At 39.6% G+C, this 24,921-nt stretch overlaps 2 protein-coding genes across 4 annotated transcripts in view; one reads left to right on the forward strand and one right to left on the reverse strand.

Moving 5' to 3' along the window:
- Nucleotides 1-24,921, forward strand: part of MED12L (mediator complex subunit 12L) — a 464,120-nt gene that overhangs the window by 262,791 nt on the left and 176,408 nt on the right. The gene's annotated exons all lie outside the window — the stretch shown is intronic.
- GPR87 (G protein-coupled receptor 87) lies at nucleotides 1,409-22,966 on the reverse strand. Of its 3 annotated transcripts, XM_089672600.1 has the most exons (4): nucleotides 22,817-22,966; nucleotides 20,508-20,549; nucleotides 17,641-17,713; nucleotides 1,409-5,325 (listed from the first exon to the last, which is right to left on the reverse strand). In XM_089672600.1, the coding sequence occupies exons 3-4, from the start codon at nucleotides 17,663-17,665 to the stop codon at nucleotides 4,298-4,300; spliced, it is 1,053 nt and encodes a 350-aa protein (XP_089528726.1). In that variant the 5' UTR covers nucleotides 17,666-17,713; nucleotides 20,508-20,549; nucleotides 22,817-22,966; the 3' UTR covers nucleotides 1,409-4,297. The 3 variants fall into 3 exon arrangements, with proteins under 3 accessions (XP_089528726.1, XP_089528727.1, XP_089528728.1); XM_089672601.1 differs by lacking the exon at nucleotides 22,817-22,966 and having other exon boundaries at nucleotides 20,508-21,001; XM_089672602.1 differs by lacking the exons at nucleotides 20,508-20,549; nucleotides 22,817-22,966 and having other exon boundaries at nucleotides 17,641-17,787.

The raw sequence follows: 24,921 nt of genomic DNA on the forward strand, positions 1-24,921 counted from the left end.
CCCCTTTTTGCAGAGTAGACAGTCCGACGTACTTCATAAGAGGAATGGCGAGTTTTTTGAAGTTGTATTTTTTTTGTCATAATTTTTCGGAAAATGAAAAAAATTATTTTCACTATTTTTGCTTACATACTGTCACCAGTGCAGTACAGCATCATCGTATAACTGGCATGGTGGTGAACAGGGACACTGACTGGTGACAGTATGAAAAAAAATTATATATATATATATATTTTTTTTTATTATTATTATTTTTAATATTTTATTAAATTTTTTAAAAAAAATTTTAAGATTTTTTTTTCAGATTTTACTATGACCAAAGTAGTACAATGTTACCATAGTAACATTGTACTACTGTGGGGAAGTGATCAGTATTTTTTTTTTACACAATTTGCTTATAGCAAAGAATTACTTTGCTATAAGCAAGCATTTACCTGAATGAAATCGATTCATTCAGGTTTTTTTTTTTTTTTGTGCTTAGCTGTGATTTGGCCACAACTAATCACATGACATGTGCATGTGACCTGCTGTGACCATTCAAAGCTAGGCACTAGTATACAGTACAATGGATGGCATGAATGAAGCCATCCATTGTATACAACTGTCATGTGGCCTGCTGTGATTGGACACAGCAGGTCACATGGTACCGGCAACGGGGGCCGGTACTCAGATCTGTCATCGGCCTTGTCTGAGGTACACGGGCGGTGACTGTTCACGCCGCTGCGCGGTTCTGCAACCGCACGAACTGCGCATGTGCGGGAGCACGCCAAATGGCGTGCACCCGGAAAGCTAGAGCATTTTTGCAGCCGCCAAACGGCTATAGGCCGGGCGGCTAATGGTTAAAGTCCATCCCCATGGACTTTTAGTTAGTTAACAGCAGATCAACCATTCAGATTCCATCTTGCATTGGTGTGAGCTCAGTAAAGTGGATTCTAATTATCTTGTGCTAAAATTGTAACTGCTTTTCAAATGCACTTACACCAAAATGTAAGTATCACTTATCTCCAGTCCCCAGTCTTGCCAGTCTTGAGATATCTTGGTACTGCAGAGTCACCTTTAAGAATTTTCTCTGCTGGGCCAGTGCATGTATTCGTTAAATGCTATGTAGATCTCATTCTCAGAATAGAGTTTGGAGTAAAAATTCTTCATAAAATTGTTTAGAGTTTGCAGCAGAAAATATATTTACAAGCAGTTGTAAAAACGAGACTGCAGAGCCAATATATCACTGGATCAGGGACAGGTAAGTATTAGACTGGCATCACAGTCTACGATAGTATCTATCCTTTAGTCAACTGCATATCCACTGAACAATCCAAGGGTAAAGTCATAGCTAGTGCAAATTTTTTTAATTAGATCATTATGTGGAACTGTATCAAATGCCTTGCTGAAATCAAGATTCTTCAAGATTCAATTCTTTATAAAATAAAGTGTTTTTATTTAGTGCAAACATCCTGTTTTGTTTCATGGCAAAAAATATAACACAATTCATTAACATTACGGTTATAGCTAGCTTATTGTTAATAAAGTTATCAATGTCATTTTTGAGGAAACCAGAAGCTGTTTTACTATTAAAAGAAATGTAACGTGGTATTGCATGTAAAGAGAGATAAAGTCTGATCATAGAGATCTTGCCTATAGCAACAAAGGCCATCCGTTAAGGAGAGTAACACCTCACTGTGCTTCTCCATGTACTTCATTACACATTTGTAACCATTATGCTGTGTATTCAACTGATTCATGTAGTATGCAATATAGTGGTAACAAAGATGGCTAAAGTAGGGTGTAAAGTAGTGTGTTATTATATTAAATAACGTTATTTGGCTGAAGATCCACTTTAAACATTGTATGCTTTTGAAAGCCTCAAACACAATCAATTAACCTTGTTTAGAGATGTAAAAATTACCATAAGTCACGTTTTGTACTGCCCCCTTAACCGCTCCCCATTAAGCTGCAAAGGCAGTGGTCGGGGGTGTAAATATGCCTAGGTTCCAATGCTTTGCATTGTGGCAAGGCAAAAATTCTTCCCACTGTTGTGTTTAGCTGGCAGTACCACCCACCAGTCTTGACCTATTCAACTAAATAGGGCTGACCCCTACCCATGGACAATGCAGTCTGAAGAGTGATCCAACACAGGAAACAGCAAGTGTAAATGAGCCCTAACCCCTTTTCTTGTAAAGAATACAGTTAATATAAAGACCATATATTTTATTTTATAGCTGAGGTCCTGCTAACTCTAGTACATTACACTGATTCTCAGCACAGCTTTCATGTGTGAGAATATGGAAAACGTCTTTTGAATCATGTTTTTTTTCCCTGTTCACCTCTGACAGGGTGGGGAGGAGGAATGACTGCCCACAGAAGCTAAAATTCTGCAAACCCCAGGGATAGTAGTTAAACAAGCCAACTGTGTCAGAACTTCTGATCTGTATAGTTGTTTCAGATCACCATCTCAGAACATACATTGCTCAAAAAATTAAAGGAACACTTTGAAAACACATCAGATCTCAATGGGGAAAATATTATGCTGGATATCTATACTGACATGGACTGGGTAATGTGTTAGGAACGTAAGGATGCCCCATAATTTGAAATAATTGGAAATGAAAATTATCAACCTACAGAGGACTGAATTCAAAGACACCCTGAAAATCAAAGTGAAAAAATGATGCAGCTGGCTAGTCCATTTTGCTGAAATTTCATTGCAACAACTCAAAATGGTACTCAGTAGTTTGTATGGTCCCCACGTGCTTGTATGCATGCCTGACAACATCGGAGCATGCTCCTCATGAGACGACGGATGGTGTCCTGGGGTATTTCCTCCCAGATCTGGACCAGAGCATGATTGAGCTCTGGACAGTCTGAGATGCAACCTGGCAGCGTCAGATGAACCGAAACATGATATCCCAGAGGTGTTCTATTGGATTTAGGTCAGGCAAGCATAGGGTCATTCAATGGTATCAATTCCTTCATCCTCCAAAAACTGCCTGCATACTCCCACCACATGAGGCCGGGCATTGTCGTGCACCAGGAAGAACCCCTGCACCAGCGTAGGGTCTGACAATGGGTCCAAGGATTTTCATCCCGATACCTATTGGCAGTCAGGGTGCCATTGTCTAGCCTGTAGTGGTCTGTGCATCCCTCCATGGATATGCCTCCCTGAACCATCACTGACCCATCACCAAAATGGTCATGCTGAATGATGTTACAAGCAGCATAACATTCTCCACAGCTTCTCCAGACCCTTTCACATCTGTCACATGTGCTCAGGGTGAACCTGCTCTCACCTGTGAAAAGGACAGGACGCTAGTTGCGGACCTGCTAATTCTGGTGTTCAATGGCAAATGTCAATCGAGCTTGATGGTGCCGGGCAGTGAGCACAGAGCCCTCTAGAGGATGTCGGGCCCTCAGGCCACCCTCATGAAATCTGTTTCTGATTGGTCAGAGACATTCACACCAGTGCCCTGCTGGAGGTCATTTTGTAGGGCTCTGGCAGTGCTCATTCTGTGCCTCATTCCAGAAAGGAGCAGATACCAGTACTGCTGATGGGTTAAGGACCTTCTATGGCCCTGTCCAGCTCTCCTAGAATAACTGCCTGTCTCCTGGAATCTCCTCCATGCTCTTGAGACTGTGCTGAGAGACACAGCAAACCTTCAAGCAATTTCACGTATTGATGTGCCATCCTGGAGGAGTTGGACTGCCTGTGCAACCTCTGTAGGGCCCAGGTATCGCCTCATGCTACCAGTAGTGACACTGACCCTAGCCAAATGCAAAACTAATGAAAAACAGTCAGAAAAGATGAGTAGGGAAAAAATGTCAGTGGCCTCCACCTGTAAAACCATTCCTGTTTTGGGGGTTGTCTCATTGTTGCCCATCTAGTGCACCTGTTGTTAATTCCATTAACACCAAAGCAGCTGAAACTGATTAACAACCCCCTCTGATACTTAACTGACAAGATCAATATCCCAGTACTTGAACTGACTTGATGCTATACTCTGATTAAAAAGTGTTCTTTGAATTTTTTTGAGCAGTGTATATAAGACGCCTGATTTTAATGACAACCAAGCGAACTAAATTTTTAAAAACAGGGGTCAGCAACTGCAAGCAAAAATTTCACTCCTTCCTTTGCTGGCAGTTGCATCAGCAATGGAAACTTCCGCTGCAATTTGCTCCTCTGTATTTCCAGTCCATAAATGTAACACACCAAATACGGGTATAAAGGGTTTGCTGTCAGCACACACATCTTACATTTTATTTATAAAATATCTACACATTACACAGCAGTAGTCCAGTTGACACATTGTCACACCTCGGTATATTCACAGTATATCCGTACTTCTGATTTCCGCACACTCTGTAGAGATTTTATGCTCTCACTCCTCGATCGGATGCTTGCTCTGTTGAACAGCCTCTGAGAAAAGGATCTGCACATGAAGAAATAGATGATAGGGTCCAGACATACATTGCAGGCTGAAAGAAAGAGAGTAGCTTCCTTGCAGTATACTAAGATTTTGTATACATCCTTATCCAAAACTGTATCCAGCTGGCTGAAGAGGAAGGGCAGCCCACAAAGGTGATAGGGCAAAAAACATACAAAAAACACCGCTACAACAACTCGTATGCTCTGATTGTGTCTTCTTGTCCGGCTTGAACAACTGATAAAAGGTTTGCTGGATTTTTGGATGTGGTGGGAAATTGAAATGTAACATACAATTAACACCACCATAACAGTGAAGAACATCAACATATTAATATAAGTAGTCGCTTCATGCCATTTAGCTCCAACTGGGCTCTTGAGTTTTTTGCAGTCATTGATATTATCTCTGGTTGGCTGTGCATTTGTAAGGATAACATTCGGCAAGGCAAACAAGAACATGGCCATCCAAACACATATAGACACCATCTTTGTGAACTTGATACTGTACATTTTTGAACTACCAAATGGTTTTACCACTTTTAGGTATCTGTCAATACTAATTAGCCCAAGGAAGACAATGCTAATGTACATGCTTGTGTAGAACAAGATGCTGGTATAGCGACAGAGGTAGACATTGAAATGCCATGGAGCAATCCCAGAGATATGCACAATTTTAAATGGAAAGGACACTGTCATGAGCAGATCAGCAACCATTATATTCTTCAGATACAAAATGAAGCTAGTCTTGTTTCTTATGTGGAAGAAAATCCAGACGGCAAGACCATTCAGCATGACACTTGCCAGGAATATGATAAGGTATAACACAGGAAAGATAATTCTTAAGAGTTCTGTGAGAGCTGTAGAGTTATTGTCTTGGTTTGTCACGTTAATATATGCTTCACCTTTTCTGTTGTCTGTGAAAGAGAAAAATAAAGAAATTAGAAAAAAAAAGAAAATGTTATAAGTATGGATTTCAGAAACAGAACTGGAAATGTGTTTTTTGTTTTCATTGAACAAATCATTTTTCAAGTAAACAGCAATAGACAGAAGTAGATTAATAAGTACAGTCCAAGAGGGCTGTAAGGGCCAGTTCACACCACAAAAATGTCCTCCGGATCCCTTCCAGATGTTTTTCTGCTTGTGCTTTTTTAACACATTTTTTGATGCATTTCCAGATGAATTCCAGATTCTTTTTTTCCTCCTATTTTTTTGGTCATTTCAATTGCAAATCTTTATTTTCATCAAGACAATGCTTCCAGGTAACCTTTCCCGTTCAGATCACATCCTGTTTTTTCCTTGGAAGTGTCCTCTGTGTGCTGTGTGCTACTGTGTAGAGACGATGTCTGCACTGGCAGGCTTTTTCATGGTTATGGTCATTGCACTGCTGAGACTGCATGCCCGAAAGAGAAGCATTATTGGGTACATACACTGTTGATGGAGCCTATCAATGTCTAGATACAACCTTCTATGCTCCATCTTGTCCAGATGTACATGTGACCAGAAGAGGGTCATGGGAGGAGTTAAAATACATTTTCTTCCTTTTCCTGTCATTGCACTGGTGCCTGGTGCATTATGTATGCTTTTTTGATACATTCCAGTACAATTCCGCAGGAAAAATGCAGCATGTTGTACTTTTTTTTGTGGACCTAAAATGCACTGCAACTGACTGCCCTGGTGTGAATTATGCCATTGGAACCCATGTATCATACTTCCCATTTTTTTGATGCAGGAAAAAAGCACTGCAATGCATGTGGTGTGAACTGGCCCTTACTGCATGTAAACATTGGAACCATTGCAAAGTTATAAAGGGGACCCCTGTCTAGCTATTCTCAATTTCAAAGGGGGTTCCTCTAGTCATACAGAATAGCATTATAGTCTTCATAGCTTTGTTTATAGGATCCCTAACTTTATATACATTTATTTCATGAAAATGTATTCACCTAATGATATTGCTACCTGCATGAATCAGTGTATAGCCAGACAGCTCTAAACTCCTGTGCTTTTGGGTTCCAGAACAGTCAAATAATCTGCTATCATTATAGCTACATTTTTGGTCCTAGTGCTAAGGCCCAGGGTGGCAAATGTATAATATTCAGTATTTTATACCTACACACTGATATTCTAAAACACTCAGCAAAAACCTAACCTACACATTATATTTTTCCTTCCAAACATGCTGGCTAATGATAAGCATTCTGTGGACTGCCTTACATACATCTATCCTTGTTCCATACAGCATATTATAGGTCTTACAAAAAACATTGGGGTCTTTAGTAAAGCAATAGTCCAACAATAAAGGATTGAAAAGCTCAGTCTATTTCTTGAATTACATTTACTATTATGGATTTTTTTTATTGCTGGATTGTGACATTTATGTATAATTCTTAGTAAGTTTTAGCAGGGCTAAATGTAGACACTGATGCATACCTCTAATATGCACGTTACCACTTGTTATTAGTGTCCAGCGCTGGCCTGCTTGCACTTCTTTTCTGTTGGCTAGATAGACCACCTATCATAGTAGATGGTCAGTAGGAGGTTGGAGTGTGAGGTGGGCCAGCTCTTCACAGTACCAGGAGTGCTGAGGTTTGCATATCAGACCACTTTAGCTTAGTGATGTACAGTAGAGGTGCCTGTATTTTAGTCCTGTAGCTACTTTAGCAATTTAGTTACTGACAAGAAGGTTTGGATATTTAAGTCTACCAAAAGGCTGCTGCAGCACTTTAGATATGAAGAAGACATACCTGTAATAGGATGTAAAATCAAGCTCTCCATCACTGGAGGTAGGTATGCAGTTCTTGGCCCCAAAAACCATTCTGCTAGGATCACCTTTCTTACAAAACATTTTCTTGTTTTACGGATCCTAACTTGACCTGGCTTAAAATATTGTGACAATGTATAAATAAGCTTTTAACAGACCACTGTATTCCTTCTTATAATGGTAAAAAATGAGTGGTTGATAATTATGCAAGAAAATCGCCTCTATGCCACTGCCACCTATAGGCACACATCTATTGTACATAATTCTCTCATTGTGCAGGTTCTATGTTTGCAGCTGGTTTCTTCCCTGTTTTCTGTATCATCATCCCAGTGTGTCATTCTCATTTTCCTTCATTTGTTTAATTCAGGCCTTGTCTAGTTCAGCCAATAAATGGAAACCTGAACCCTTCCTTGGACTAGTACATTATCAACATGTAAAAACAGATAGATATTCTGATACTTTTTATTTTCCATAATTAAAACATACATATTCTATTTACCAAGTGCTTATGTGTCAATGCATGGTGCTGGGATGTTCTGCACAGCAAGCTGGAAGACTGGGAAACATTCTGCAGAATTTAGGTGAATTTACCTGTAGGAATATTCTATATATATATATATATGATTTTTATGTGTGTACACCAAGCAGTCAGGAATGGTGTTTCCTAGAGACCATATTTCTGTATAGAGGGAGATCTCTCTTTTATCTTAGGTTCTCTTGCAGATCCTGGTGATTTTTGTGTACGTGAATAGCTCTTTATCTGTACATGGGGGTGGTTATCCGGATAAATGTAGGTGCTTTGAAAAGTGAGCAGAAAATCATTTTGCACATTAGGAGTGGTCTTTCTAAATTCCTGGCAGTAGGAAGAAGATAAGGCATTGTCATATGGGGCAGTCAGAGACACTAGTGAGACCACTAGTGTCGGTGTTGTTACTGTTTGTCTATTCTGGTTTAGTTTTGTACCTAGAGCCAAAATACTAGTAGGGTATGGAAAATGACACCTCTTAAGCAGGGGCATATCTACCATGAGGCAAAGAAGGTAATTGCCTAGGGCGACAAATTTTATGGGGGCGGCACCGCCCCCCAGGAAGAAGGGACCTGGTAAGCAGTGGCAGACAGAGCCATGCAGGGTCGCCATCAGAGGGGTACCACCGGTACTCCTGTAGGTGGCCCAGACAGCAGGAGGATCGCTGTGGCGGGGGAGAGCAGTTGCAGAAGGATGCCCTGTGTATCTCTCCTTCCAGCAGCTGAAAACTGGTTTGAGGTCTCTCCCCCTATCCTTCCCGTTGTCTTTCTGCTGCTGGAGGGAGAGACAGACCTGGCCTGGATGAAGGGGGTGCCCCAGTGTTCCTGAGTGGCCGCTCTCCGCTGAGCTCCTTCCCCCACCCTTACTCAGAGCCAGGACCAGGGGACAGCCCAGAGCAGGGAGAGGAGACGTGGTGGAGAGGAAACAGCCCGGAGGAGGTGAGCTGTGTTCTGTTCTCTGGGCTCTCCCTCCTGTCATCCATCCAGCACATGAGAAAGTATAACTGACAGATCACATGGGACTGCACACACACAGTATGATTACCACACCCTGCCCACATTTCCTGCTGCCTAGAAATCAGCTGCCCTTGGAGGAGGTGGTGGGAGGGGTAATCATACTGCGTGTGTGTGCAGTTCCATATGATCTGAGAGACAGAAAGAGAGAGGGGAGAGAGAAAGAGGGGAGAGAGAGAGAGAGAGAGAGAGAGAGAGAGAGAGAGAACAATGAAAGAGAAAGGGAAAGAAAAGGGAGAGAGAGGGAAGAGAGAGAGAGAAGGAATGAGAGAGAGGGAAGAAAAAAGAGGAGAGGGAGAGAGAGGTGGAAGGGAGAGACAGGAGAGAGAGGGGGTGAAGAGAGAGAGAGAGAGGGGGGGGGTGAAAGGGAGAGAGAGGGAAGAGAGAGAGAGAGAGGTGGGAAGGGAGAGAGAGAGAAAGAAAGAGGGACGAGAGAGAAAGAGGGAAGAGAGAGATAGAGAATCATATATACATAGACGCACTTATTGAACTCTCTCGCTCTCTCATTGGGGGGGGGGCGCAATTTTTTGTGTTGCCTAGGGCTGGAGAGAGAATAAAGGGATTCTAAATCCTACAGGTTTTTACTTTCATGCATTCTATACCTGAAGGTAAAAAAAACCTTCGGGGTGCAGCTCCCCCCTTATTCCCCCCTAATACTTACCTTAGCCCGATCTCGATCTGGTGCTGTACACATGAATTCTATGCATAAGGTAAAACACCTTATGTATAACAGAATCCATCCTGCCCCCCCCTTATACTTACCTGAGCCCATTCCAGACCCAGCCCTGTGCATGAGAGCAGAGGCTATCCTGGCTCTGTCCCTTCTGCCTGGGCAAAGTGATAGCAGCTGAAGCCATTGGCTTCCACTACTGTCAATCAAATCCTGTGATGAGGGAGCGAGGGGCAGGGCCGAGCCATCCTGTCTGGGTCGATAGACGCAGATAGGGTGGCTCAGGAGCAACCCTGTCCTTGCCGAAGAGGATGAAGGATCGGGGGTGCTCTGTGCAAAACCATTGCAGGTAAGTATGACATGCCTATTATTTTATTTGATTAATATCACTTTAGGTGTGTTTGCTAGCACTGTCAGGTTTTAATGTTGAGCCTTTGGTTGTGGTGCAGATTCCTACCCCAGTGGTGGAAGTTAAAAGTGACATATTGTAAACCTATTAGTCGAGTATATTACATATAGCTTAATTTATTGTGAGATTTTACCCCAGTTCTCATTCAGCAAAAAAAGAAAGGGTAAAACACTAATACGCATTTTTGTTTTCAAATCCCAATCATAATCTGGTACATGTCTTGAATAATTCTTAAGTTATTTAACAAAGCACAATTGTTCTGTTGGTAACCAAACCAATAAAATGTCCTCTGTCAATGATCAGATTCAATCATATTCAAATCTGGTTAATCTATGCTTTACATATTGTGCTGTTTTCGTACCTTGTGTAAACAATTACATATGTATAAGCGAAACACAAATGTAACACAATAATCATATCACAATATATTCAATAAGTAGTATTACTTACTATTACTATTTCCTGCATTGCACACACCTTTGTCAAGTCAGTTTGAATGTGATAAATTTATTTCAACCAAATTCACAATATAATTAAACCAAATTCACAATATAATTAAAGGCGAAGTTCGCCTTTGGAACATGTTACATATTCTACAGATTTTTAAGGTAGAACATGTAACTTGTTCCAGCTCCTGCCTTTTCTTCCCCGATCCCCCCTCACTGTGACAATGGGTGGGGTATCTTCTTCCCACACCCGCTTTCACAATTTAAAAATGGGATTCTGTCCACATGGGCGCATCATTTATTCACAGAGTTTTGTGAATGAATGCTTGAAAGAATTGACTACAAGTGTTGTGACCGACGACTTGTAGTTCTCAATGAACTGCGAGAATGCTGGTGAGCGCTCTTGTAGTTCATTGATTCTTCCTGCAACTCAATAACTGTCTGCCCATACGGGAGATACAGGCAGACAGTACACTGAGAGTCTTCAGGAGCCTGGTATTACACCTGCGATCTGCTGATCGCTGAGGCAATGTTTTACAGACTCAAGTGTAACAAAATAATAAATGCATATTTTCTTGCCTGCAAAAAGATGTACATTTATTCTTTTTTCATAAAAGGTGATCTTATCCTTTAAAGAAATACATGTATCCTTCAACTGGCATGTTTCCAAGGGTGAATTTGTGAAATATTGTGCACTATGATGATGTTTTTTTAATTACCAGGTGCATTTGTGGACAGGATCACTATACAAATAATGTACTAAACTTCATTTTATTCTTATGGTAATCTGAGTATTGCTCAGAGATGAATACAACAGTCCATTGCAGAGAGGAAACATGATCATACCTTTATCAGGATGTGCTATTACTCTGTAAAAACTTGCTTATTGTTATGATCAATTTGTCAGAAGTACTGACTGGACAGAAGGATAATTTTACTGTATTTTCCTAAAAATAGGGCTTATTTATAATTATATTAGTTACAGAATTTCTACTCTTTTGAAATATACTAATTCTATAATGGTTCGTAAATTAAATTGAGAGTTTCATGTATGTACATGTAAGGCACAGCAGACTCACAGCACAATCTTGGCACACACTGCTGTACTTTTCATATGGAATCAGTAGGTTTTCCCCGCAATGGAGTCATAGTATAAGAAATAAAGCAATTATCACATTATAGGTTTGAAGAAGGGAAGCTTGAACTGAGGTCCTAATGAGTTCAATCAATTTACCATATTTTTCCATAAAAAATTGTGATCCATGTCACAGGAATGACTCTAGCTCCTAAAAATGTATCAAAGAGACACTGTCACTTTGCTTGCTGCTTTCTCAAGAGTCAAACACTTTGTTAGCTACTTGCCATATTGTGCGGTAGTTTACACAAGATAAATGACATCTTCTCCAACTCCATTTGACAGTGTTTGGAGCTGGTGATTGGCTCAGCAGTATATCCTAGAAGAAGTTTACGTTCTCTTACTAACCAGAAAGCACCAGATATTTAGCAAAGGACCCAGAAGATTGTCAAGGGAGCATTGTAAAGGTGTGTATAGGGAAGGGTGGTTTTTAAAGAACAGCAAACTGGCAGAGTCTGTCTAAGCTTTGCTGTCAGTTACTTTGGTTTAAGAGCAGAATGGCTGTGTAGGAAATGACTGGGCAGGGAGCAACTATACCTAGGCCCACAAGGTAACTATTGCACTATATAAATAAGGGAAATAAATATATGACTTCTTTATTCACCAGCTGTGCATACATTGTACTTAACCATTCTTTTTCAGACTAATTCTACAATCTACTACAATTAGGTTGTATTATACAAAAAGAAAAATGTTACAATTAAAATAAAAATTTAAAGGAAATTTTGCAAGGTATGTAGTTAGCTTTAATATATTCTTAGGTCTAATGGAAAAATAATTGAGCTTATCATATAACTGTTTCATACAACCCCATCAAGTTTATCAAAATTAGGCTGATTGTACAGTAATTCTGTAACATTTGTGGCCAGCTTAAAGCTGAACTCTGGAAAAGTACACTGCTCAAAAAAATTAAAGGAACACTTTGAAAACACATCAGATCTCAATGGGGAAAAATATCATGCTGGATATTTATACTGATTTGGACTGGGTAATGTGTTAGGAACATAAGGATACCCCATTGTTTAATGGAAATTAAAATTATCAACCTACAGGGGACTGAATTGAAAGACATCTCGAAAATCAAATTGAAAAAATGATACAGCAGGCTAGTCCATTTTTCTGAAATTTCTTTGCAGCAACTCAGCAACTCAGAATGACCCCCACGTGCTTGTATGCATGCCTGACAACATCAAGGCATGCGCCTAATGAGATGACGGATGGTGTCCTGGGGTATTTCCTCCCAGATCTGGAACAGGGCATCACTGAGCTCCTGGACAGTCTGAGGTGCAACCAGGTGGCGTTTGATGGACCCAAACATGATTTTCAGAGGTGTTCTATTGGATTTAGGTCAGGCGAGCTTGGGGGCCATTCAGTAGTATCAGTTCCTTCATCCTCCAGGAACTGCTTGCATACTCTCGTCACATGAGGCCAGGCATTGTCATGCACCAGGAGGAACCCAGGACCCACTGACCAGCATAGGGTCTGATAATGGGTCCAAGGATTTCATCCCGATACCTAATGGCAGTGCCATTTTCTAGCCTGTAGAGGTCTGTACATCCCTCCATGGATATGCCTCCCCAAACCATCACTGACCCACCATCAAAGCTGTCATGCTGAACGATGTTACAGGCAGCATAACGTTCTCCATGCCTTCTCCAGCACATTTCACATCTGTCACATGTGCTCAGGGTGAACCTGCTCTCATCTATGTAAAGCACAGGGTGCCAGTGGCGTACCTACCAATTCTGGTGTCCAATGCAAATGCCAATTGAGCTCTATTGTGCCGGGCAGTGAGCATAGGGCCCACTATAGGACGTCGGGCCCTAAGGCCACCCTCATAAAGTCTGTTTCTGATTGTTTGGTCAGAGACATTCACACCAGTGGCCTGCTGGAGGTTATTTTGTAGGGCTCTCACAGTGCTCATTCTGTTCCTCCTTGCACAAAGGAGCAGATACCAGTCCTGCTGATGGGTTAAGGACCTTCTACGGCCCTGTCCAGCTCTCCTAGAGTAACTGCCTGTCTCCTGACATCTTCTTCATGCTCTTGAGACTGTGCTGGGAGACACAGCAAACCTGGCAATGGCACGTATTGATGTGCCATCCTGGAGGAGTTAGACTGTCTAGGCAACCTCTGTAGGGTCCAGGTATCGCCCCAGTAGTGACACTGACCCTAGCCAAATTCAAAACTGGTGAAACCCCCTCTGCTACTTAACTGTCCAGATCAATGTCCCAGGAGTTTAATCATCTTGATGCTATACTCTGATTAAAAAGTGTTCCTTTAATTTTTTTGAGCAGTGTATTTAAAGCACTTAGAGAGGGTTAAGGTTCACTTAAAATACAGAGAGTGTCAGAGAGCAGAAGAGAGTGCCAGGTAACCAAGCAGTTAAGCCTTGCAATGTGGGAAGTGTCACTGCAAAGGTAATTATTTTCACTTAACCTAGAGCTCCCCCTTACTAGAGAAGCTGTAACAATGAGAATTTGTTACTACAACAAAATGATGCTCGTCTGGCATATAGTGAACTTCCCTTAATAAAAATTGGCTTCAGCTTGGTCTCTTACCCGTGGTAGAGCCCCCTCTAAGAGGAGTTCACTATATGCCGATGCAGGGTGCATATGGGCACCATTTTGTTGTAGTCCTAGATGTGTCTGAAGAGACAGTGTTCAACCCAACCAGCACCTGCAAACATTTTGGCCTGTCAGCTGGGATAACAGATTGGATATTTCGAGTAGTATCAATTTTATTTGTTTTTTTTTTTGTTTAATAAATGAGGATTTGGGCTTATACATAATGTTTATTTAGAAACTAAACATTTAAAACAGGGTGCCATCATGACAGTGGTTTTGAAGAACGTTATGGGTATTCTAAAGAAGGTTATGAAACATGTAATCCATGCATTGTATAAAATAGAACTCCTTGATCTCATTCATATTTACCTGGCGTTTAAGCTTGGATAAACTAGCACAAAGTACACACTAAATTCTTTATTTCTATATTGTATGATTTTTCACAAATGGGCTAACAATGCAAGCAGTCAAGACAGTGACAACATTGCCTTCATTTTAATTTATTTAGTCTTGGGGAAGTCATGTTATAACCCATCTGGGCGTTGCCCTCTGTCATTATTCTTTGGAGTGTAGGTGGCAGATTGTGCTGACAGTGAATGTTAATGTTTTAGTGTTAAGTATACATTAAGAGGATACAGGATGTGTGCTGGCCGGGAAATACAATTATTGAATGTCTTTTACTATATTGGTAATATACATGTCTCAAAAATAGAATTGTATTAACAGTTCTATCTACATTAAATTAAAGTTATTTTGTTTCTTGTTTGTACAGAGAGTTTAAGAACTGAAGAACTGGAACTGATATGATGTACTTAGTGCATGTGACACTCATTCCCCATATTTCTTGTATTTACATAACAGACAAATTTAAACCAGTTTTTGTAACTCTCCTCCACTATGTTCAAAACTAAGAATATAGGTTAGTTTTGTTTGTTATTTATAGTACTATATAGCAGACTTGGCAGAAAACATGACATGATTGTTAACTGAACAAACAGACCTTTTCCCTATATTGTAAATGCAACAACTGTTATAAACACATTCTGAAAATTCTGGCCTCACAAATTATCCACTATGCCTACCGTGTACAATTTATACTACGAGTCCTGCAACATATATATAATAAACACCATAAGCAATATCTGCCAGAATTCTCCTGTAAACCTGTGAAATTGGATTGCTGCGGAGAAATACATACACAATGCCTTGGAAAAGTATTCATACCCCTTGAAATTTTCCACATTTTGTCAGGTTACAACCAAAAACGAAAATGTATTTTATTGGGATTTGATGTGATAGACCAACACAAAGTGGCACATACTTGTGAAGTGGAAAGAAAATTATAAATGGTTTTCAACATTTTTTACAAATAAATATCTGAAAAGTGTGGCGTGCATTTGTATTCAGCCCCCCAGAGTCAATACTTTGTAGAACCACCTTTTGCTGCAATTACAGCTGCAAGTCTTTTTGGGGATGTTTCTATAGCTTTGCACATCTAGAGAGTGACATTTATGCCCATTCTTCTTTGCAAAATTGCTCATGCTCTGTCAGATTACATAGTTACATAGTTAGTCTGGCTGAAAAAAGACAAAAGTACATCCAGTTCAACCATAGAAAAAAAAAAAAGTTATAATCCTATACCCACAATTGACCCAGAGGAAGGCAAAAAAAAAAAAAACAGCAAAGCATGATCCAATTTGCACCTGCTGGGAAAAAAATTCCTTCCTGACCCCCCGAGAGGCAATCGTATATTCCCCTGATCGACTTTACCTATAAATGTTAGTATCCAGTTATATTCTGTGTATCTAAGAAACAATCCAGGACTTTTTTAAAGCTATCCACTGAGCTTGCCAGAACCAACTCTTGAGGGAGTCTATTCCGCATTTTAACAGCTCTCACTGTGAAGAAACCTTTCCGTATTTGGAGATTAAATTTCTTTTCCTCCAGATGTCTAAATATTTTTGGATCATATCAATTGTGAGCCAATGTGGATCATCTGGAGCTGTGTCAATACCTTGCCCATTATGGACAAGAGCTCCCCCATGCTTCTTTGTATATACAGAGCTGAAGAAGGTATTAAATAAATTTGCCTTCTCTATTTATCCCCAGTCACCCACTCTAGATTTTTTTGTAAAGGGCCTATATGCTCGGACCGAACCTTTTTACTATTAATATATTTGAACAATTTTTTGGGGTTGGCCCTGCTATCTTTTGCAATCTGTCGTTCGTTTTCAATTTTTGCTGCCTTTATTTCCTTTTTGCATATTCTGTTATACTCTTTGTAATGTTTAAACGATGATGGCGTTCCTTCATTTGTATATTGAATAAAAGCTCTTTTCTTATTATCTATAGCCTTTTTAACTTATGTTTTGCAGTGTGTTCACATACAGTCTTTTTGAAGAACTTCCATTTCTGTGTTGTGTTCATCAATGCTAATATTCCCTCAATTGGATTTAGATCTGGATTTTGGGCCATTCTAACACATGAATATTCTTTGATCTAAACCATTCCATTGTAGCTCTGGCTGTATGTTTAGGTTCGTTGTCCTGCTGGAAGGTGAGCCTCTGCCCCAGTCTCAAGTCTTTCGCAGACTCTATCAGGTTTTCTTCTAAGATTGCCCTGTATTTGGCTCCATCCATCTTCCCATGAACTCTGACCAGCTTCCCTGTCCCTGCTGAAGAAAAGCATCCCCATGATGCTGCCACCATTATGTTTTACGGTGGCGATGGTGTGTTCAGGGTGATGTGCAGTGTTAGTTTTCCACCACAAATAGCTTTTTGCTTTTAGACCAAAAAGTTCAATTTTGGTCTCATCTGACCAGAGCACCTTCTTCCACATGTTGGCTACTTGCAAGCTGCAAATGGGACTTCTTATGGCTTTCTTTCAACAATGGCTTTCTTCTTGCCATTCTTCAATAAAGGCCAGATTTGTGGAGTGCACGACTAATAGTTGTCCTGTGGACAGATTCTCCCACCTGAGCTTTGGATCTCTGCAGCTCCTCCAGAGTTACCATGGGCCTCTTGGCTTCTTCTCTGATTAATGCTATCCATGCCCGGCCTGTCAGTTTAGGTAGACGGCCATGTCTTGGTAGGTTTGCAGTTGTACCATACTCTTTCCATTTTCAGATGATGTATTGAACAGTACTCCGTGAGATGTTCAAAGCTCAGGAATTGCTTTTATATCCTAACCCTGCTTTAAACGTCTCCAAAACGTTATCCTTGACTTGTCTGGTGTGTTCCTTAGCCTTCATGATGCTGTTTGTTCACTAATTTTCTCTAACCTACCTCTGAGGGCTTCACAGAACAGATGTATTTATACATCTACAATTACACAAAGGTGAATTCTATTTACTAATTAGGTGACTTCTGAAGTCAACTTTTTCCACTAGATTTTAGTTAGGGATATCACAGTATCACAGGGGGCTGAATAGAAATGCATGCCACTTTTTTCAGATATTTATTTGTAAAATATTTTGAAAACCATTTATCACATTCCTTCCGCTTCACAATTATGTGCCACTTTGTGTTGGTCTATCACATAAAATCCCAATAAAATTAATTTATGTTTTTGGCTGTAACATGACAATATGTGGAAACTTTTAAGGGGTATGACTACTTTTTCAAGGAACTGTTGACCCTACTACTGACATATTGGTACAATAAGGCATTGCTTGCTAGGAAACATTTAACAGCTGTTCTTATTTCTTACCGGGTGAATGGCTGGGTAGATCCATGCTTGGAATCTCTGCTGCACAGGAAATAAGAATTGCTTTTCGTCAGCTCTAAGGAGCAAATATGTAAATAATATTACAAGTTAGATAGGATGGAATGTGGAGTAGTGTTACTTTTAAAGTGTAGTTATGTGCAGCTAGTCTTATTGGACAAATAATCATAAAATTCATATGATTGTACTTTTTTAGTAAGGAGCAGAAAAGTTAATTATCCTACAAAGCTTAGTGAAGTATTGAAACATACAGTTAAACAAAACATTTATACAAGAGTAAAGTACCTGAAACTTAATGTGTGGCAATCTCTGTTACAGTGGAAAAAGGGCAAGTTATCAACACATTATAAAATAATATGATTCCATTATGCAAAAGAATTAGTATGGTACAATCAAAAGATATTGTGAATCAAAGGAGAAAAAGAGAACACATGTGGATTGAAAGTTACATCTTTAATAGGTAAACCCATGTACATCCTAATTCTGTAATAGGTTTTAGGTCTCTTTGTCTAGACACTCCATCTAAATGTGACCATAGACTTCAAAGGGAAGGTACTAGCTTATTGAGGGAAAACATGAGCCTCCAGGCAAGGGGATGTCTTACCTGTCCTATGGCTCCTCCCTACAACAAGCCTTGGCCGGCAGTGACTGCTGGTGCCTTATGGACACTTGTTTGCCTGAAAAATCCAGGTGATAAAGACTGGATCAGCAGATTGCATGGGTGGGCACCTCAAGTCTAGGGCTGCATGAGTGATTGTATTCAGTTGTCAGTGATAAACGTAGCAACTTGTTAGCAGTCATCTCATAAATAAATGTGTTTCGAAACAGGTAAATGTCTACACCTTTATGAGGAGATTAAAGTTGATGTACTTCAAAAACATTTATTATTAGTTTTGGATAAAGCAGGGACATATATAAGGGAGTGCTGGGATTTACTGTGCCCCCCAGATTTTGGTCGTGCCCCCCCCCCAGGACAAGTGTTTTCACCCCTTAATTAGACAGGCTAGACCTGGCTGTGGGATAAGGGTTAAACCCAAGTCAGTTTATTTTTTGTTGCCTGTTTCCTGTTGAGGTTCTCTTTGCTTTTTCTCCTGAAAACACAACAGGAAGTGAGAAGAAGGGAGAAGAAATCTTTGCAAAGTGAAAGAGAATTCCCCTCTCAGACAGCTGTTACCAGACCATGTGCCTACATTGAAGAATTACTGTAACCTCCCATTCTGGGAACCATTCTATCATTTTTGACTGAGACAGTGACTCAGTGACAGAGGTTACCAGGACAAATAGAGTGAATCTTCCCAGCAGGAACTCAGACATCAATAAAAACTTTAAAGAGGTTCTAACCCTTCCCTGCTCTATTTCAAAATTAAAAAAAAAAAAAAAAGTTTTGGCTAAAGATACACTTGGAGAACTGAAGTACCATAACTCTAAAGGGGCCCACATGGACAGAAATAAGGGATCTTCAATTGTTGACCTGATGTAGGCTCCTGGGGTCAATACCTTTATCACAGTTTCCATAAATAGCAAGTCACTGACCTGGGGCAAGTCTATAGTATAGAAGCTATTATGTTTTAGAACTCAGAAGAGATACCTGGCTCCTTGCTTATGTTAGTGTAGAAAATGACAGTGTGAGATCCAGCATCTGGTGGTGGATCAGCAGGTTTAACCAGACAACCCCCAGATTTATTGTAAAAAAAAAACAGTGTTCATTTTTTACTGGCTCCAAGCACTTCCAAGAAATTCACAGTGTATGTATTATTATTATTGTTATTATTTTTTTTTTTTTTTTTTGGGGGGGGGGGGCATTTTGCTGGCCATTTGTCAGGGCCATTTTTTAGCAATTATAACAGTTTTCAACCAACTTTAGATTTCCCAAACATCTGAATTGATCAAGGCAACATACAACCAATGGTTTCTATATTTGAATGTATTTGTATTTATATTCTAATAATGTGTGTTTGCTTTTGCATTTGAAAGCTGGTTTATAGTTGCTGAAATTGCTAGATGATTACTTGTGTGTATGCAAGCATTCCCGTTGACAGCTTTTTCTTTGCATTAGAGAAATTTGAAACAATCTGAAAAAAAACCCCACTAACTCACATTTAGCATGTTCTGTGAATGTCAGTATTAAATAGCAATTCATCCTTACTAAACTTGATCTTTTTTTGAAGACTAAATTTTGTTTAACAATTTTCAGTTATTATTTTATGGTGTATGATGTAAAGATTACATTTAGCCCCCAATTAAATTGTTGGGAGTACAGTAAACCTGCCACTAAATTCGTAAAATTTGAGTCCACACTGTCCATTAGCTTAATTAGAATGGAGTACATTTAAAGCCAGATCAGCTTAATAGCACTGCAACACAATATCCTCTGTTTGTAAGCATCCAATAATTTAAAATGATGGTGGATGAAGGCACCCATAGACATCTAATGACAGTTGCCAAGTCTCACCTTTTTTGAATGAATCAGGTGACAATCTCTCATCTCATGTGAGTTACCCTGCTAAGGCTGCAAGTGGCAATGGCAATTGGACTGGTTAGAAAACTTTGTCATATAGTTATAGATGACCATCTGCCCTTAACAAGTGTGGTGTTCTCTGTGAACCTTGCATCTATAGCTTATGGGCAAGGGCAAAATACATTTATCACCCCATATATTTCACCAGTTGTCCTTGTCCACAAGCTTGAAATGCAAGGTTCCCAGAGGACACCACACTTGTTAAGGGCACTGCCAGAAGATGCAGATGCCTGCAGATGGTCATCAAATTAATAAAAACTTGTATCCATCATCCCTTCACAAATTTTCCACACTATAAGGAATATAGCTTTTAAAATGGTGAAACGAGACCTACCTTTTCCTGCTACATGGAGCTGCTGTCAGTGTGCATCTGTGCCTGATATGTGAGAAATAAAGTACATTTACAATGGGGGGAAGGGGGGGTGTTGTATGCATAGAAATAAGTCAGGGCAGAGCACATGTGTAGATCTTAATTGTTTGTTCCTCTCATGTCTTTTGTATTTCTAACAAGTCTAAAGCAACTTGTTTCAACACGAAGGCAGCAGGATACGTTTGAATAAAATACCTGTCAACAGGACGTTACAAGATTGTTATTTTCCTGTGTACAAACTCAAGTAAAAAAAACCCCGAAATTATACATGCTGTGATTTACTAGTATGAGGTCATGTAAATATAATGTTATTTCTGCAAGTCAGTTTAAGTAAAACCAACAGACAGTCAGTCTACAGCACAGATTAATGTAAATTGATAGAATATCCCTACCACTTACTGTAAAACCTAGCTTAATCTTGGTGCATTATAGATCACTGACTACCTAAGGCAAGTCATAACAGTGACATTTAAACAAAAGGTAGTTGATTATGAATACCCTTAGACTGTTACAAATAGACATGCACCACCTGTAGAGTTCTGGATACAGTGAAACTACATATCCCAGCGTAGTAGTAAAGCAGCATAAATAACAGCACACAAAGTATTGTAATAAAAATGGTGTGAAGCCACAAAGTGTTGGCCATTGGCGATTGGAGAACATTATCCCTTTTCACATCAGGACTTATTGAACATCTATACTTTGTGGCTCCACACCATTTATATTCCAGGACTTTGTTATTATGGTTATTTAGTTTGTCACATTTTAAACTACAAGACTCAGTTGACACTTATAGCAGTCAAGTACAGGATGATGGTCCTTCTTCCTTTTTCCCTAGGCTGAGCTTGCAAGATCCTAAAACATGGAGATTGTCAGTAAAGCAGCATATGCTCTTAGGGTGTATCCATTTGGGTGTTTTATTGTTATTCCACTCAGGTAGAATTGAGAAAATGGATGATCCATGTCTATGTTGACTGCAAATATTATAGCAGGATTTAGCACACACAGAAAATGGCAATCTCCAGCATATTTCTTCTTTTGCTTTAGATGTTTGGTGCAATATATTCAGATTTAATAAACATAATGATCTGTTATATCATGCTTGGCTGCCATACTGATAGCATTCAGCTGTCTATTTTATGATGAAGCCCCATGCAATCTGTATAGTGCTCAAGACGAAGATGAAAGTGTGTAATAGGGCTTGTTTACTTCTCTTAGGATACGTTCACACTAGCTTTGTCAGCAGGCATCAGACAGGCGTTTGAGAAGCGTTAAAAACACTTCCCAAACGCCTATGAAAATTCTGCAGTTGGCAGCACAAACTTCTGTTCACACTGAAGCGTTAGCGTCGCATCAAGTTGCGTCATGGCAAAACTGACGCCTCATGTTGAGTTAGGAGGAGTTGAAGCCTCCTATTCAAGTCTATGGTGCTGCTCCTCAAATGCCTGGCAGGCATTTGTGATGCTGTTTCCAGTCATTTGCGGAGCGTTAATACTATTTAACTTCATTATAGGCATTTGTGGTGTGGTTTTATCGCTTTGCAAATGCCTATCAAATGCCTCAAAATTGCGCATAGGGTGTTTGAGGAGCATTTGAGGAGCGTTAAAACTGCTTCCCAAACGCCTGTCTAACGCCTGTCAAATGCTATAGGGGCATTAGGCAAGAGTTAGAAATAAAGTCAAGTGTGAACGAGCCCTTATGTACCACATACAGTTCACCAGATACAATACAAGGATTTTCCTCTGAAGGGACTACAGTTTGCATGCCTCTTGCATATACTGGGAATTTAAGTGTGTTTTAAACTGCATGTCTGAAGATGACCCATCCCATTCTTATTGCTATTTATTTTAATACATTGTTTCTAGTTTTACACAGTCAGGTAAAGCACCAGTTTCTGATTGTGAGAACCTTCATGTCTGTGTTTTAAAATGACTGAGATTTGCAGTGTTCTGGAGTTTGGAGTCTGGTTTTCTATGCCTTATGTGAATATCAGGCAAACAGAGTCATACGACTGGATGCAGTGGAAGAGGAACCAGTCAAAGTACCTAGAACTGTAGCAATCTTCATAAATAAAGCTATTTGAAATGTTGTTATTCCTATGTTTTTTTCATACTTCTATTTTATAAGGCTTCCAAAGTGCAGCCTCAAGATATATTGTGCAGAATGATTTCTGTAAAAGTGGTGGTACACCTTAAATATAACAACTATTACAATAGACATGTAAAAAGTATCCCTATGCAACAGATGTAAAATGCTTAGACAGGACATTTTACCTTGTTCTGGAGAGCATCTGATCTTTCCACTGTAGTAGCAAAACCTGGTGGAGATACCTCTGATCTTGAATCCAAGCCCATAACATTAAATGAATGTAAGATTCAAACTGCAAAGATCGTTTTCATCTAAAGCAGAACAAGGAGCATGAGATTAAGTCTCTTTGGGCACCTGCTGGGAGAGTCTAAAATTTTTATCCATAAAGAACCTGCATATCTCATTAATGGCAATGACTCATCGGGAAGTGTAAAGAAGACTTATAAATTAATAGTTCACTTCAAGTCTAAACATCTCCTTTAGGAAAAAAAAAGTCTCTCGAAAGGTGTGCTTGTCATTAAATGGATTATTGGGCGGATGTTGGCAGCATAATGGGCTCAGAAGTGTATATGAAATTGGCTTGCAACTTGTCATTAACCTTGTCTTTCTTTTGAAAGCTTCCGTAAACCAACGTTTCATAACCCAAAAAAAAAAAAGACTTGTAGTGCATATTTAAAAAAACCTCCAAACTTGTAAATTCTATTCTCTATACTACCAAATGTTGCAAAGGTGCTTGAGGAACTTGTTAACATCTTGGGGTTGATTTACTAAAACTGAAGAGTGCAAAGTCTGGTGCACTTGTGCATGGTAGCAGCTTTTAACTTCAGCTTGTTCAGTTTAAGCTTTGACAAAAAAACCTGGAAGCTGATTGGTATCTATGCAGAGCTGCACCAGATGTTGAACTCAACAGTTTTAGTAAATCAACACCCATGTGTTTTTATGTGTACTGCTGAATTTGTTCAATTTTCCAGAATAGACAAATAGGGGTTTATTTACTAAAGCTGGAGAGTCCAAAATCAGACTCCCTTCTGCATAGAAACCAATCAGCTTCTAACCTCAGCTTGTTCAATGAAGCTTTGGCAATGAAACCTGGAATCTGATTGGTTTCTATGCAGAGGTGAGTCTGATTTTGCACTCTCCAGCTTTAGTAAATAAACCCCATAGTATGGACATAAGAAACTCCATTGCTTTTGCATGGTTAATTCACAGAATGTTGTGTTAAGATATATTAAAAAGAAATCCTGTACATAGAATTATTTGTTTATTGATCTGGATTTTGCCACTTGAGCCAGCTGTGCATGTTACCCCAACATTTCCTATTCCTGATTTGTCTGTTGTGCTTTCTTATTTCAAACTGACCACGTTAGGTATTGAAGCACATCCATCTCGGTTTGGCCAGTTTTCTTCTTTGCATTCTACATTTGGGAGCACAGCCTGCCTGTACTCCAGTGGTCAAACTTCTGCTGACATACCCCTTGCACAGCTCTTCATGAAAGATCAGTATCTGCTGTTTCTCCTGCTGAAACTTTGTAAACTGATAAACTTGCAGAGTTTATGTGCATGGCATTTATTGCATGTTGATCAGCTTTGTCAGTGCCCAATGAGCTCACAAATTCTTCATACTTATCTTAGTTACTAAGGGTGAACATACATAAGATGATAAAATCTAGTGATCTTAAAATACTGGAGCATGACTTGTGAGGATTGGCTTGTCTATTGTTGTTCATATTTTCCATCATTTAAAAAAATAATGTGTTCCCAGACGCCAACTATCTCCTTTTTTAATATGAAAAGTGAACACACCTCCAATGCATCTGCAATGCAAGTTTGTTGATTATCTTTGGGAAACGATCATGGTGTCTCCTGGTTGTGCAGTGATTAGAGTAAGCATTAGGTGATATCTCCATCTGTCATTCTTGCTGATCATCTGTGGCCAACAAACCTGATAGAACAAACTCTGCTTAAACGTCCTTCCCTCCGTCTCAATAACAAAATTCACATAACGCCCCACAAGGTTGCCAATTGTCACTAAATGTATGGACAGTTTGTAGAAATCACAGATTTTTACAAACTGTCTATAAATATCAGGGGCTGATAATTTGTCATGCTGTGTTGACTTTTGTAGGTGTAAACCAGTCATATTTCCTGTTATGGGTATTTTCAGGGTTGTACAGGCACACAGATACACTGACAGTTTGCAGGAGTCTTGCATGGTACCAGCGATCTGCTGAAAAAATAGTAAATGCACATTTTTTTACCTGCAAAAGTATGGGAATTTATTATTATTTTT

The sequence above is a fragment of the Staurois parvus genome, unplaced genomic scaffold (assembly GCF_062004578.1).
Source record: "Staurois parvus isolate SC_StPar_1 unplaced genomic scaffold, SC_StPar_1.0 ptg000131l, whole genome shotgun sequence".
In the NCBI taxonomy this organism is placed as follows: domain Eukaryota; kingdom Metazoa; phylum Chordata; class Amphibia; order Anura; family Ranidae; genus Staurois; species Staurois parvus.